Source organism: Patagioenas fasciata, chromosome 14, assembly GCF_037038585.1.
Source record: "Patagioenas fasciata isolate bPatFas1 chromosome 14, bPatFas1.hap1, whole genome shotgun sequence".
Lineage (NCBI taxonomy): Eukaryota > Metazoa > Chordata > Aves > Columbiformes > Columbidae > Patagioenas > Patagioenas fasciata.
The window spans coordinates 7,429,567-7,444,490 of NC_092533.1; the positions used below are offsets into that span (position 1 = coordinate 7,429,567).

Genomic DNA, 14,924 nt, shown 5'->3' on the forward strand with positions numbered 1-14,924 from the left:
TATTTTCTTGTTTATCTTCTTTCTTCCTTTTCTTTTCTTGGTCATATTTTTTATCTTGTTCATTTTTTTAGTATTTTTTCTCTTTTTTAAATATTTTCTCCTTCCTTCCTCCCTTCTTCTCTCTTTCCCTTTTCCCTCTCTTTTCTCTCTTCTTCTCTCCTGTTTTTTTTTCATCTTGGTTTTCCTTTATTCAACTATTACTCTGTGTATTTACTTTCCCCATAGCACAGGCTCAGGCAGCTTCAGGTCGGTGCAAACCCGTGATGTTTTTCCCCATGCGAGCAGGTCACTTCTACTAAACACAGCTCCTGCTCCACCGACTGCGAGGTGCCGCGTTGAGTCTTCCCGTTCGAAGACAGATCAGGCCAGTTAATTGATTATTATTGAATAACTTCTGAGAGGCTGCAGAGCGGCCAGTCCCTACCGCTGTGTCACAGCCGCCGCCAGCGCAGAGCTCGGGAGGCAGGGCGGGAGAATGGCGGGGCGGTCACGTGGCCGGAAGGCGCGCGTTGCCATGGCGGCGGCGGGATGGCGCAGCGGTTCTGGGTGCTGCGCTGCTGCTCCTGCCGCCGCTTCCAGGTGCAGCAGGTGGGTGCGGGCCGGGCCGGGGGACGGGGACCGGAACCAGAACGAGACTCACCCCCCTGTGCCCTCCTAGGCCAAGCGGAGCGGGAAGTGGAGCTGCAGCGTGTGCGGCCAGCGGCAAGCGGTGCAGAAGGTGAGGGGCCGAGGTGGGGTGAGGCCCGGGGGGTGGCAATGGGAAGCCCTGGGGGTGGTACAGATCCCTGTGGAGTGGTACAGAGCCCCGTGGTACACAGCCCTGTGTGGAGTGGCAATGGGGAGCCCTGGGGATGGTACAGAGCCCTGTGGAGTGGTACAGAGCCCTATAGGGTGGTACACAGCCCTGTGGAGTGTTACAGAGCCCCGTGGTACACAGCCCTGTGTGGAGTGGCAGTGGGGAGCCCTGGGGGTGGTACACAGCCCTGGGGGGTGGCAGTGGGTAGCTCAGCGTGGCATTTAGCCCCACACAGGACATCATGCGCTCAGCCCTATATGCTCACTAAAATTCACGTGTCAGCACTACCTGGGGTGAAGCCTCGCTTTGTGCTGTTTCCTTCTGGCTGCTCCCTAAGCCTTGTTTTTATTTTCATTTTAATTTTTTTTTTTTTTTTCAGATTTATGGCCAAGGGTCTGGCCTGGACTGTAGACACCATGTCCAGAAATTGAATTTACTGCAGGGCAAGGCAGAGGAAACGATTGGTCAGACATATCGGTAGCGTGTTTAATCTTTATTTGCATATTTCTTTTGATGTGCTACAGCCAATGCGTGTCTTTACACACTGGCCACCTGTTACATAGCCTGTTTCCCTGGAAATAAGACAGAGTCTTTTATTAATTTTTGCTCTAAAAGGTGCTTACTTTTTTACATGTGTAGCTGCCTGGACAGTATTTAAATTGACTTTTTTGTGAACAGTAACTAGGGCTTATTTTTGGAGTAGGGCTGATATTTCAAGCATCCTCAAAAATCCTGAGAAGTCATGCTAGGGCTTATTTTCAGGAAAACAGAGTAATCTGAGCTCACAGGAGGGTTTTCTGTCCTGTTGTCATCACCTCATAGGACTAAGCTATTTGTTTCGTTTAGTGTCCTGGTGTGCTTCTTTTGACAACATTTTTTTTTTCAGATAATTTTAGTTGATTAGTAATTTGTAGTGGTCAAGCTTTTACCCACTAAAATGTATGCAATAGGGTTTGGATTTGTTTTGTTTTAATTGGTCTTTCTGATTTACTGTTTGATGAGATGACTGTGGAGATGGTGACTTGTTTAGTTCAAGCATTTGAGTGTAATTCCTGCTGGGCTGGAAAATCTGAGTAGCACTTTCCTGTTTATTTCGTCCTTAAATCTGTTTACAAATCGCCTAATCCTGAACTGGCCTTGAACTGGTCCGGCTTCCTTTTCACTCAAGGTTATTTTCAGAAATCTGTCAAAACTAGTTAGATAACTTCATTGTTTATGTGCAGTGCTTCAGGGTTAAACTTCGGGAGGAAAATTCATAGTTTGTTCACTTTTTCAAAATGAGTTCCTATTTCTATTCTCAAAACATTGTGAAATTCAAAACATTGTGACATAACTTCCCTTTTTCCTTGGTTGCTTGGGATATAATTAGTGGGTTTAAGCTCTTGTCCCAAAAGACACGCTGTTATATCCCTAGTTATGATCAATTAGAATTTATAATTTCATGATTAGTGGCTTTGTATCAAATGTGCTACTCTATTCGTATTGAGAGAATGAGGGCTACCCCCTAACTAGAGATTTTCAGCTATTTGGACAATATATCTTGCAAATCCTTCATTTGACATCTGCTTTTCTCTAAATCCTTTTTTTTCTCTGACATGCCACCTATCCGCTGTTCCTATCCACACTTTCTACCCAATCCCTCTTGCTATGACTAGGTGTTTTGAAAATGATAAATTGACAGAAGTGTTTTCTAGCTTAAACATCTATTTTAGGTGCGTAGAAGAATCTGTAAATGCCAGAAAAAATATAGCAGCCCAATGTGAGGACAGTTTGGTCCAGCAGGTAAGATACCTATAAAGCTGATATAAATACCAACCCATACTGACTGAGGTGAATCAAAGTGAAATTGGTGATCGCTTTATACGGGCTCAAAGAGCTGAAATAGTGTCTGTGATCAGAGAGGCGCCAGCAAAGAGAATGAGATGTACACAGAATCTCTGCCCCACGGGGATGCTGAACCTGGGAACACAATACAGGAACATGTGCTAAACTGACTGGTGATTTGAAGCATTCAGCACATACATGACAATGCCAAAAATGAGAACGCTGTATTTTGCTGTTTTCAGTGATTCTCTGATATTGTAGGAGGGAACGGCAGAAGTCAGTCGCTGGAGTAAATACCTGGACAAAGACAGTGAAGATCAGGAAGATGGGCAGGAGGAGGCAGAAAGACAATGGTTCTGTTCCCAGAGGAACAACACTGTGGAAGACCAAAGGTACAGAACGAATATTTTTTCTTTTTTCTTTTGTAATTCCTGCCCAAGTGGTGACATTTGGTTTGGAGGTGTGGGAGGTAGCTCACCTCTGATAGCTGAACAAAGTACAGGTTGCAATGTACAACCTGACCTGAGCAGGAGTTTGGTATTCGGGGGTAAAACTTCTCAGATTGCTAGAGCCATGCATTTTATAAATGTTTCTGGTGATTTGTGGAAAAAAATCACTGTGGAGCTAACCTGTCCTCTTTGTGAATGGTTTTGTTGGCTAGGAAACAGCAGAAGAGCTTCCGCTCCAGCGATGCGCAGGAGTACGCAGAGGAAATTGGAGATTTCCAGCTTGCCTACCGAGCCAAAAAGGTTAAAACCTCTGAGGTATTTTAGTTGCTGAAGATGCTTCCTACCAGTGAAACAAAACAGTCTTCTCCTGACCTCTTTCGTGTCATCATAATTTTGATGTTTTATGAGTCTTCCTCTGCTCTTTTGTTTGAATGATTGGGGAGGAAAAGAAAAAAACTGTGTCAGGAGTTTCTGTCTGAAAGGTTTTTGTCAGGTGGTGTAAGCAGAGTGGTTGAGCTGGATTCTCTACCAGCACAGGTGCAAACTACGCTGCTTTGCTTTATGGCACAGTGGCACCTGTGTAGTATGTGGTTATTATGGGATTACCTGGGGTGCCGGTGAAGTTGGGCTGAGTCTCCACAGCCTAGAGTTCACAGTTCCACCCAGTGCATCAGCCTCAGCGGGCTGCTGAGAATTTGGGTGCATTTGAAGCACCTTAATGCTCTTTTTTTTTTGCCTGCTTCTATACAGCTTGGCTGTGGTTGCTGGATTTATAACCAAGCTCTCTTTCTTCTTACAGCGCAAGAAATGTTTAGTAGCTGTGCGTGCTCAAGATGATGGAGACGCTTCTGGAGTCAGTGTGGTTCCTGCTGTCAGTGAGTCTGTAGTGCCTGAGGAGAATACACAAACCCCAATTGTTTGTACCAAACCCTCTAAGTGGGAAAAATTTCTCTCATACTCTGACAACTATAGTGAAGATGCTGCCAGGGTCACCTTGTCACCACAGGAGGGCAGTGGGAGGTTGGGGCTACACAGCACCACTGCAGCAGATGCTGGTATGACCAGTAGATGCTCAGGAAAGGTTGGAAGAACTCTACCTCAAGGTACAGGTTTTGAATTTAAAAAGTGTGTTGCTAGCACTGAGCAGCTCGTCTCAGAACTGCCTGGCCCCATGGTGCCTGCCATCAGTCACTCAGTTGAAAAGAACGCGTTCAGAGAACCTCAGAGCCAACTGATAAGGGCAGGAGCTGATGTCTTGGAGACCACTGCAGGAAGGTGCTGCTTGGACAGCCCCAGGAGGACGAACACCCTCAGTAACCCAAAGCCCAGTAGGGTTTCCTATGAACCCCTCTTCTGCACAGGTGAGGAGTTTGATGATGATCTCTGAGTTCAGGCATCTTTAGCATTACTCTCTTGGTTTTCCTCTATAGTGTATTTTTATGTTGAATACTGACCTGAGTTTGACCTGAAGATGGCTTTACTGTGAGCCTTACAGAACTGAACTATTAAATGTTTACTTGCTCTATGGCTGTGTCTGCAGGATGAGTACAAGGGTGGAAAAAGATCATTGCAGTGGGCAAGTACTAGGGTTACACTATTGTCTACCAACTTCATCAGCTAGAAATAAGAATGGAAATAGGTCAGCTCAGGGGAAGAAAGCTCCAAGGATTCCTGGCCAGTACCATTGAATTCTGTGATTAATTCCCCATTACAAACTACAGTTCTTTTCCACTGTGCCACCTCGTTGTTTACATCTGCTATAGCAACCCTTTCTTCCAGAGCTGCAGAGCAGGCTTCAATGGAGCCAGCAAAGTAGTATAGCCTTAATGGTATCCTAAGGTGTGTGCGAAGAGGCCTGTACTACCTCTCACACAGGGAGCTGCTTGGTGAAACCACATGTTCATAGCAAAGTCCTTTCCATCTTTTAAATAATACAGCTGTGATACTTAAAACACTAAGACTCATCACAGGAAGTAGTATTTATTTGTCTTCCGTTCTACAAGCACTTAGGAACAGGAGATAAAACTCTTAGCAGGAAGAAAGATGAACTGCTGAGTAAGTTGAACTGCATTGTTTGCTTTCAGTTAGAAGGAAAGTGCTTTTTGTTACACAGACTACAAGTGAGGTGGCTGCTTGGAATACTGGATGGCATCGAGTGCTGCCCCGATGTCGCAGTTCTTTGTCTGCAGGAGTCGAGTGAGCCATCCACCCTCATCAGAGAAACCCATGGAGAGCATCTGGGACAGAGATTCAATGAGGCGAGGGTCTGCTTCTGTTGAAAGAAGAATGGTTTAAAACTTTAAGAGGAAAACCAGCCAAGGCCTCAATAGCACACAGTAGGTTGGTTGGCACTAATCCTAGTAAATCTAGCAAAGCTGGATAAATGCTAAAAGACATGCCCTCCTGGGAGACCAGGATACATAACCGGTTAAGAGAAGTGCTGAGCCAGACTGAACTGGCCGTGCTGTTGCTCTCAGTTAAGTGGCCTGTGTATGTACTGTTACTGGCTCCCACCAGAAAAATGTGGTCCTGAAGTCACAGGATGTCCTAGTCTGCACCCTGCATTAAAGGGCTCTCTTCAAGAGTACACAGCAAGGATATGATTCAGGATACTACCTTTTTTCATGTTGCTTGAATGGCATATTAGTCTAAGGTCAGAAGTCTTGTTCAGACTTAGCTGCCCATGCTCAAAAGGAGACGCACCCGACTGTCTCTAACAGGGTGCAAGAGCTGCCATACTTGTTAACAAAGTTATGGACAAGTTCAGCTGTAATTTGTGTGACCTTGGTTTCTACCATCTCTAAAAGCAGGTCTGCTTGTGTTGTGCAGGTTGGTAGTTCCCAAGTGAAATCACTCTTATGAAACCTGCACACATCCTCCTACCTGGTGGGAGATGTGGGTAGAGTGCAGCTTCTCGCAGTCCTGTGGGTCCTGCTTGGGGAGGATCCTGAGAGACATCCAGGGAGCTCGGACCCTCTGTCTCTGGCATTTGCAGAGACTGTAGTTCACCTGTGGAAGGATCCACTTCTTTGGAAGATAAGTGGGTCCAGTCCTCATCACCCCCTGAAGAACTGCTGGACTCACTGTGTTCCTGAAATGGAAAGAACAAGGGTCCAGGTGCTGCAGTGTTTTCCAGGTAGGATGCATGCTCCTACTATCTGAATTTCACATGAAGAGTTACATCCACAAGAAGTCCCACCACCTTTGCAGCAAACCTGTGAAGCCAAGATGCTGTGTATCACTTAATCCACTGACACCTTAATATTCCATCCCACAATGCATGCTAAGTGATTATCTATCTACCTTCCTAGTAAAGCAACAGCAAGCTTATTAAATTAGCATCATAGTTCCTGTACCTGGGACTGGAAGCTGCCATCTTCCATTTGTGTGGGCACAGGGTCGATGACCATGTCTTGTATCTGCTCTGTAACAGTATTTACTTCTGGAGCAGAATCTGTATTATTCCAGTCTGGTCTGGTCTGAACATTTTGGTTAAGAGTACTGCTGCTCGCCTCAGCACTGTTCTTCTCTTGATTGGGAGAAGCAGGCGTCACTTTGCTTCTCTGTCCTCCATGTTCCACATCAATATCAACTTCAATACCTAGAAATGCATTTGAGATGGAGAAAGTCTTACAGATAATTTTCTAAAGCACAGTCATAGAAGAGCACAGATCAAGCCTATTCTAAATGCTGTAAGGTTGCTGTAATCCTACAGTTTGCAATGTAACAAGTAGGATTTAAAATGCAAAGCATTCTTTAAAGAATAGTTAAGCACCAAATAGTCATGTTCCTCTAGACAGACATGCCATGCATTCAGAGGGTCAGGGCACAACTGTCCACATAACCCAGGCAAAATCTTGAGTCACCTCTGACTTAAAAGTAGCGTTACAGTGGTGACATGTTAAATGACATCTCTCATTTCCTTCCAAAGGTGGCCTCTGAAATGGCAGCAAGTGGCGGTTCTAAGCCCACGCATTACTAGTACCACGAGTAAATGAAGCCTTCAGAGCTTCATAGAGTGAGGTAGTTCTGGTATCAGTCACAACAGCTGACTGCTGCTCCTGTTAAAAGGACCTTTAAGCCAGTCTCAGAGATCAGAACAACAAACCATGAAGTCACTTACCCAGGGGGCTCAGAAAAGCTGCAACACTCTCCCCAACGTTCTTTAAGAAGGTGACATTGGGGTCCTGAGGCTGGCTGTTAGTAGAAGCTTCTAGAAAAACAACTTCTGTTAGCACACATAGAAGCTCAGAGGGAAAGAGCATCTACAGTGTATCCCCGAGATCTTGGTGCTCGTTCCCTGTCACTCACATACACTGCAGAACAAAGGCAGTACAGTGACAAAAACTCTGAGCTACCTCTGGAACAGAAAACCAGTGGCATTAGCAATGTTAAGGCTCATTAGTCATGCTGAAAGGCAGATCTGGAGCAGTGACATGCTTGACCCAACAGCTCAGCTCTGTTTGGTTCCAGATAGCCTCTCTGCATCCTCATCTACTGCACAGGCCCAGGCATGCCTTACAATAAGCCCACTCTGCACTGAAAGGTGCTAATTATACTTCAAGCAAATTCATTTAGTTCCTATGTCTACTTTTCCACCCAGATTCCACCCTGTGCTGCACAACCTCAGCTAATGTGGCTCCACCACCCCCTTCACCAGGGCATCTCTTACCTTCCGCAGCAGGTGGACTGGAGGCTGCACCACCAGCTTGGGCTTGTTCAGAGTTTGGGCACGGAGCTGCAGGGCCAGGATATCCCCAGCAGTGCATCCATGGGAAGGGTGGAACACCATGCCGCATTTTACGGAGCCAGCGTCCTCGGGGAAGCCACTGTAAAGGGTAATGTCCACATGACTGTTCACACAGCCAGATTCTGAGTAACTGAAACTTATAACCTAAATTTAAGTAATATCCCATTCACTAGTTCCCCTCCATAGTTTTAGCTCACCTCAAATGGATTTAGCAGTGGACTCTGAAACATCACCATGTTGTGCTCCTTGTGGATACCTTTACCCTCGCAGGTGCTGCACAGGTCATAGTCTGGACAGACAGTGCACTTGAACCTGGCACCCACCACCGCTCCGTCGCAGCCATCACAGATGACATTGGGGTGCACCATGTCACGGGGAGGCTCCTGGCTGCACTGCGAACGATGTTCCCGCCTGCACTCCTTTTTCTCTATTAAGGAAAGGAAACTTTGCATCAATAACGAGGTTACTATTTAAAGGCTGGAAATCAGGCAGAGGAGAAGGAAGCACAAACAGCCCTTGTCAGAGCAGTATTGACTTACTAGGTCAGTTTATTTTTACACTGGCTGCCAAACAAGCTAGAGGCATGTAAGAGAACTTAAACCAAGTGCAACGGGGTTTCGCAAAGATACCTGCTCCTCAAACCGAGCATACCTTATCCTTAATAGTCTCTTGACATGTTTATTTTAGATTAGTATTGCGCTACCCCATTTGGCTTCTCGTCCCACCTTCCTAAGCGCTGCAAGAACACAATGTTTCTGGAAAGGGAGCTGGGAAGAAATGCCAGGAGGTACAACAGATGACAATGGGGTCAGCAGCACAGGCTCATTAGATGGGCTGCAGACTACGCTTTGCAGGTATTTCTGTGAACAGAAGGGACCAGGCAGCAGTGATGCATTGAATAAGCTGGAATTAAAGCTTCCTAACACGTTGTGAATATTAAGATGCCAGTGTCAGGCCAGGGTTTTCAGGGAGTCAGCACAACAACAGTGGCTCGCATTGGGCCAGCTGAGATGACGGGGCAAGGAGGAAACTTGTGATCTGTTTACCCCACCTGAGCAGGGAGGATTTATATCCTGGCAAACTACCCTGCCCTTTATTTAACCTCCCCTCTGAAGGCTGCAGGTTACACCAGGCCCTTGAGGACAAAGGGAAGGGCTGGTGCTTGTTTTGCTCGTTTTCAGAGCCCTGCCAGCCACCACACAGTGCTTAGCCAGAGCCCCGCTCCCACCCTTCGGAGCTGTGCAGGTACCTTTGATGTAAACACGGAAGATGCCGTCCTGCACGTAAGGCATCGCCATCTCTAGCTCCTCGTCGGTGGAAAAAGCAATCAGGTCCCCGTCTTCATCTGAGGAGGATAAAGTGCAGGATTAGTGCCCGGTGAGGTGTCACAGGAGGCAGCGAACCCGGGGACGGCAGGGACAGCCCGAAGGCTGGGCAGCCCCGCGCCCTCCCCACCCCAGGGCCACCTGTCTCGGGGCCTGACCCACAGAGGAGCCCCCCCGGCCCACTCACCCTTGTAGTGCATACGGAAGGCGGGCGGCGGCCCGGCCCGCAGCAGTCCCTGGAAGAGCTCGGCGACGCGGTCGTAGATCGCCTGGTAGCGGGCGGGCGGCGGCAGGGAGAAGCGGCGGATCTCGCGGGCCGCCTCCTCCTTGCCCAGCAGGTAGGCTTTCACCGTCAGCGCCGCCATGGCTGTGGCGCAGCAGGAATTGCGGTCGGGAGCCGGGAGGGAGGGAGGCCGGGCCGGGCACAGGCGGTGGCGGGGCAGGAGGCGGCCTGTGCGCCGCAGCCTTATAGCGCCGCGGGGCGGGGCCCACTCGGCTGCGCGCTCGCCCCGCCCCCAGAGATAGGTCCCGCCCCCGAGTCACGGGTTAAAAATACTCCCACCCAGGCTCCGCCCTCGGCTTCTAGGCTCCGCCTCCTGTGGACTAGGCTCCGCCCACCAGCCTGAGGGTTCGGGTCCCGTTCGTCCGCACACCGTGGGCACGACTCGCTCTTCATGTTGTCCAGCGCAACGCGGTAGATGTTCCCTGGTATGTTTCGTGCCGCCAGAGAATCTGTGAAGGCTTGGCAGTGGCTGCGTTTGCTATCTGCCCTACTCACCCCCTGCGAACAGTACCTGTGCGGGGGTTTGCACCCCTCGCTGCGGTCAGGGCAGTGCCAGGGAACACAGCGGTTTGCGGCGCTGAGCACAAAAGCATCTGTGGTGCTGAGCAGCGGGGAGCAAGTGCGGTGTCAGTGCTTTCTGGGTAGCTGCACCACCTCCAACACCTGTGGGTGGGGAGACATGACCACAGATCTGCTGTGCGCCGTGGGGCAACCCCAAATGAGTCCCCATTGCTACCTGCAGCAGCCACCACTCCTAGCCAGGGCACGTGCTAACGCAGCTCCCAGCCATCCCTCTCCACCTTCAGCATCGGGGCAAGCAAAGCCCAGCCCAGGCAGCCCCATGGAGGTGGGGAGCCGTGTGCCTGCCCAGCTCCTGCCGCGCTGAGGGGACCCGTAAGAGGGTTCGCGTGCTCAGCATGGCAGGAATAAATAACTCTTCATCTCATGCTCTTCCCTGAACCCAGTGTTTTGGAAAGGGGTCTAAAAATAAAGATACTAGTATAAACACAACTGACATTAAGGAGGATGTTCTGGGGGCTTTCCAAGTCGGCTGGCAGCAGTATTTTCTTGCAGATCAGATAGAGTTGACAGGCCTCTTAATGTGGCCACAGGAGAGTCCAGCTGGCAGAACATACCATCTCCACCATCCAAGTGTAATTAAATAAAGATGGATCAATGATTATTAGGTTCCTTGTTGGTGTTAATTTCCTCTCACCCAAGGGCCTGACCACTCTGACTCCTAGTGACATATTTCTTGGTTTAGGATTATAAAAACTAAGAAACTGTGTCATGATTTGTCATCTTCTGCAATCAAGAGAAAGGTAAGTTTTAATTTTCATCATGGAGATATTTTTCTTTTGACCTACAGTATGCATGTTAGAACACTTGACCTTCTGTATAGATAAATCTTTGGCATATGTGTGGCAATTTTGAAATCATGACACTTTTCTGGAACATAGTATTTACAGTGAAAAGGGTTGCCCTTTTAGCTTAAAAAGTTTTCTAGGAATTTTAATATCTAGGTATGACATGGCAAATATTCCACCATGAAGTGATGAGTTAAACTTTAAACATATGCAGATTCAGGTTTAAGCATGAATGACGCTGTACAGGGAATGATTCACCAGGTTTTACACTACAAGATATCGAAAGGTTTGGGTGCACAGCAAAGATATATTGTGCTCACCTTCCCTTTCACCTATTTCTTGTGTGTATCCTTATTTCTGAAAACGTCAGTGAAAGTTGCTGGCTTGACATCGTTGGATTATGTTTTTTGTTCCCGAAATCAGAAGAGGAATGGCAGGGCATGCAGTAGGGGACATTCTGCCATTGTCATACCTGCCTTGCCAAGCATCACCTCTAGCACATCCATCACATGCCCTATTTCTGAGGACCCAATGGCCAATTTTGGTCTCATTTGTAGAGCCAGAGACTTGTCTTTTGGGACCCAGCCTCTGCACATTCATTCCTCAGGCAGTGATCTGCCGCCAACCCAGCCAGAACCAATCCCCCATTCCCCTCTCCATCACTCTGCCTGGGTGTTGGAGGCACAGTGGGTTGTCCTCATGTTCCTGGGTCTTTTCAAGCCAGTTATGTGTCCACATTAATTGATGCATTTATAATTATCAGGTGATTCACCCAATTAAAACCAGAAATCTAAGGTTTCCTCTGTGTGAACTTTAATCCAGTTGGCAAATATGGAAAGGGCCAAAAGCCAAAGGGAATTTCCCTTCTCCTGGTGGGGAGTGCTGAGTCACACTTGGCTTTCTGGTCATTACATCATTCACTTTTACAAAACATAAGGAAAACAAGGCTTTCACCAGCCTGCTGTGAGCTTAGCTCACCGATCACAAGACGGGGTGACTCAGTGAAGCGTCTCCCCCTCCTCCTCCTCCTCGAGGTCAGTGATTTCCTCCCGGTGAGCCCTTCTCCAGCTCAAACCTCCGTGTTTCCTATTGCCCCCAGCCATGGGACGTGCCTCTCAGCCCCTGGAGAGGCCATGTGAGCAGCTGTGCTGTATTGCCATGTATTTTGTGTGTATATATATGTAATTATGTTTTTCCTTCTGTTTGCTGGATGATCTGGGTTTTGGCATTCCTGGTGTGAAGCCCTGGTTTTGTGGATGTTTTCTTATAGTTCTTTAGGAATTGCATAGCATCACAGCAACCCTGCCCGAAACGTGTTTTGTCAGTCTTAGCTTCTGAGCAGCCAGCTTCACAGAGGGATATAGCAAAGGAACAGCAGAGGGGATGGGAAACAAAGCTGTTCAAGTTTAAAATTTCAAAGTTACAGAGGAAAGGCTCAAAAAGGAGCAGTTAGTATCCCTGCAGTGCTCTGCTTTCTCTCTACACCCACTTTCTGCTGGGAAGTGTTTAAAAATAGTTGGTGAGATGCTTTGAGGACACGATCACCAGAAATTCTCCTTATGTCCAGGCTCTTAATGTTTGCAGTAAAGTCCTGGTGGGATGAGGGTGGGGGTGGGGAGTGTTCCCAGTCTTTTCCTGGCTCGCAAACCACAACAGAGGCTGAGGATGATTTTCCAGAGGGAATATTTCCCAAGCCATCACTCCGCTGCCCCCGCACTCCCGGCGGGCAGTGGCAGGGAGGGTCTGGGAAGCACCCCCGGCCCTGGCAGTGTGTGGTGACGTGGGGACAGCGCAGAGCGGCAGCGGGCAGGTGCTCACCGGGCTGGACCGGCTGCCACGGCCCACACGCTGTCACAGTGCCACATGCTCCTTCCAGAGGCTTCTGGAGAGGTGCAGGATCCTCGGAACACATCAGGTCAGATGTTGGTGACTCAGCCCGGTCCCGTGATGGAGTTCCTCCTCCTCCAGCCCATCACAATCGCTGTTCACCGCCCCCGATGCAGAAACCCTCCTTCAACCGCAGCGCAGGCAGAAGCGAAAGCTGCGAGTGCTTTGCTGTCTCATTTTGCAGGTTGGGTTTTCCTGAAGGTTAGCTCTGCCACGTCAGGTGTTTACACAGGCTCAGCACCATTGCTCATTGGCGTGATGTGAAACTTCAATGGCAGAAAACTCTGGGACAGTTTTTTCATTGAGACAGAGGAACTGATAGAGAAAACAGGAGGAGAACAGGCAAAAAGTACAGGCGCACCATGCAAATACGTAAAGATTTTGTGTTCCCAAAGGTGAGAAGCAACTTTTTGCAACCTCCAGTAATTACTTGGGGTGAGTGTTACTTTGAGGACCTGACTTGCAGCTTTTGCCCTGAATTAAAGCATCAAGGTGTCAACACATGGAAGGCAAGCGCCCTGTTGTGATATTCATCTCTCATGCTAAGGAGAATTTGGAAACATTTGTACTGCCATGAAACAAGCCCTGGTGTTGTCTGAACACAGCAGCCTGTGAAACACGCAGAAAATGAAGTTACTTTGGTTTATGAGAAAATAGCAAGGGCTCTTTGTTTAATGCAGCCTGGGAAGGACAGAGCCTGACCTACTCACAAATGGGCCAAACTCCAGAGCCAAGCTCCTTAGGAAGCCTGATAACATCAGCTATAAATCTGGATTACATTTTGTATCTAGACCTAATAAATGTTTTATCTTTCTGATTTTTGTAATAGCTTCAGGACCTGTGGATTACTATCAGAGAGCTTTTGGAGGAAGGTCCTGATTTCTGCAGTGTGCTCAGGCTTGCCAACATCAGCTGTTCAAAGATCATGAGATCCCCTTAGAAACCACCTTCCCTCTGTTGATTTGCTGCTGGTGTTTTGAGTGTCTGCAGCTCATATTTTAAACTTCGCTCTGCAAAAGCATCAGGGCTCAAAACTTGCTTCTTAAAAAAAGAATACAATCCAAAACTGGGATAAGAGGGAGGGACTTCAAGAATAAAAGGGAACTTTGCAGGTCTGATATAAAATCTCTGAATACTGGTCATTTTGCTTCATCCCTTCCTTTTTCCAAGGGAGCCCAAGGTTTTTGTCATGTGGGGACAGCATAAAGCTCATTCATTTATTCAGAATTTTATGAAGACAAAGCATAACAGCAGAAATCAGATTAATTTGGGAAAGAGCCTAATTAATAGTCTTGGAGAAATTATTAATGTGATTCTGTTCTTTTCTGCTGTAGATACACCGCATATCCCAAGTGGTAGGAGTGTTTTGCACATCCGAAAATAAACACCCAACATCTGATGCACTAAAACATGTCACGTTATTGCTGTAAACGCTTTAGTGACAGTAGGATTTCACACGCCTTTCCCACAGGTGGGTCTTACTTGGCTGCTGTCTCTGGAAGGTTTTTGCCATTAATTTCTGTGAACCACTGGCTGGCTCCTGGGTTTAACATGTAAGTTTAAAGTGAGAAAGCAAGCATGCTGGGGCTTGTTTGCTCTGCTCTGATGGTGGAAATGCTGTTGGTGGTGCAGTTGAGGCTTCCCCTGCAGCCCAGGAGCAGGTACGGTGGGTGTGCTGGGTGGGGGGTCTGAGCCTGGGGACGTGGCTGCTCTTTGTGGAGCCAATCAAAGCCCTGATGGGACGTGCTGCTGGCTCCCGATCTGCAGGAGACGGTCGCTTGGGCAGTGCCTTGCAAAATCCAGGTGAGGAAGCACAGATCCAGCCTCCCTTGTTTGGTTTTCAGTATTCCTAAGAGTGATGTTCAACACATTTCCCCAGTCAGGGATGTACTCAGTGTGAGCAATGGTCTGTGCTGAGGCCCCACATCTCCTCACTAGCTTCTCACAGCAGATGCAGAAACTTTCGGTGCCATCCAAAGGGCTCCCTCTGCCGATTTCCTTCCCAGATGTTCTCAACACTGGGAGAGGCCTTTTCAAGATTCGAAAAATGTGGCTTGATTTAACTAGAGAAGAGTACAGTCAAAAGTACCTCCTGCTGAAATGGGCAATCCTTGCTTTTCCATGTGCATGTGTCTTTCAACAAGGCACATGTATCACCCAGAGCACCCCTTCACCACTCACCTCTCCATAAGGAAATGGAGCGAAGGCCTGAGGAACCCTTTGCTGGTTTTCCCTGTTTCAGG

General features: G+C 48.0%; 2 protein-coding genes across 3 annotated transcripts; one reads left to right on the forward strand and one right to left on the reverse strand.

The window, feature by feature from the left end:
• The first annotated feature begins 496 nt into the window (after positions 1-496).
• On the forward strand, positions 497-4,594 carry MRNIP (MRN complex interacting protein). Of its 2 annotated transcripts, none has more exons than XM_065849077.2 (7): positions 497-588; positions 659-718; positions 1,176-1,273; positions 2,509-2,578; positions 2,882-3,012; positions 3,282-3,384; positions 3,869-4,594. In XM_065849077.2, exons 1-7 carry the CDS (start codon positions 529-531, stop codon positions 4,454-4,456), a joined length of 1,110 nt encoding a protein of 369 aa, XP_065705149.1. In that variant the 5' UTR covers positions 497-528; the 3' UTR covers positions 4,457-4,594. The 2 variants fall into 2 exon arrangements, with proteins under 2 accessions (XP_065705149.1, XP_065705150.1); XM_065849078.2 differs by having other exon boundaries at positions 3,282-3,369.
• A 439-nt stretch (positions 4,595-5,033) lies between these two features.
• SQSTM1 (sequestosome 1) lies at positions 5,034-9,616 on the reverse strand. Its single transcript, XM_065849075.2, has 8 exons — positions 9,332-9,616; positions 9,069-9,164; positions 8,017-8,246; positions 7,742-7,898; positions 7,193-7,282; positions 6,426-6,670; positions 5,953-6,160; positions 5,034-5,341 (listed from the first exon to the last, which is right to left on the reverse strand). The coding sequence occupies exons 1-8, from the start codon at positions 9,507-9,509 to the stop codon at positions 5,184-5,186; spliced, it is 1,362 nt and encodes a 453-aa protein (XP_065705147.1). The 5' UTR covers positions 9,510-9,616; the 3' UTR covers positions 5,034-5,183.
• Positions 9,617-14,924: the final 5,308 nt, after the last annotated feature.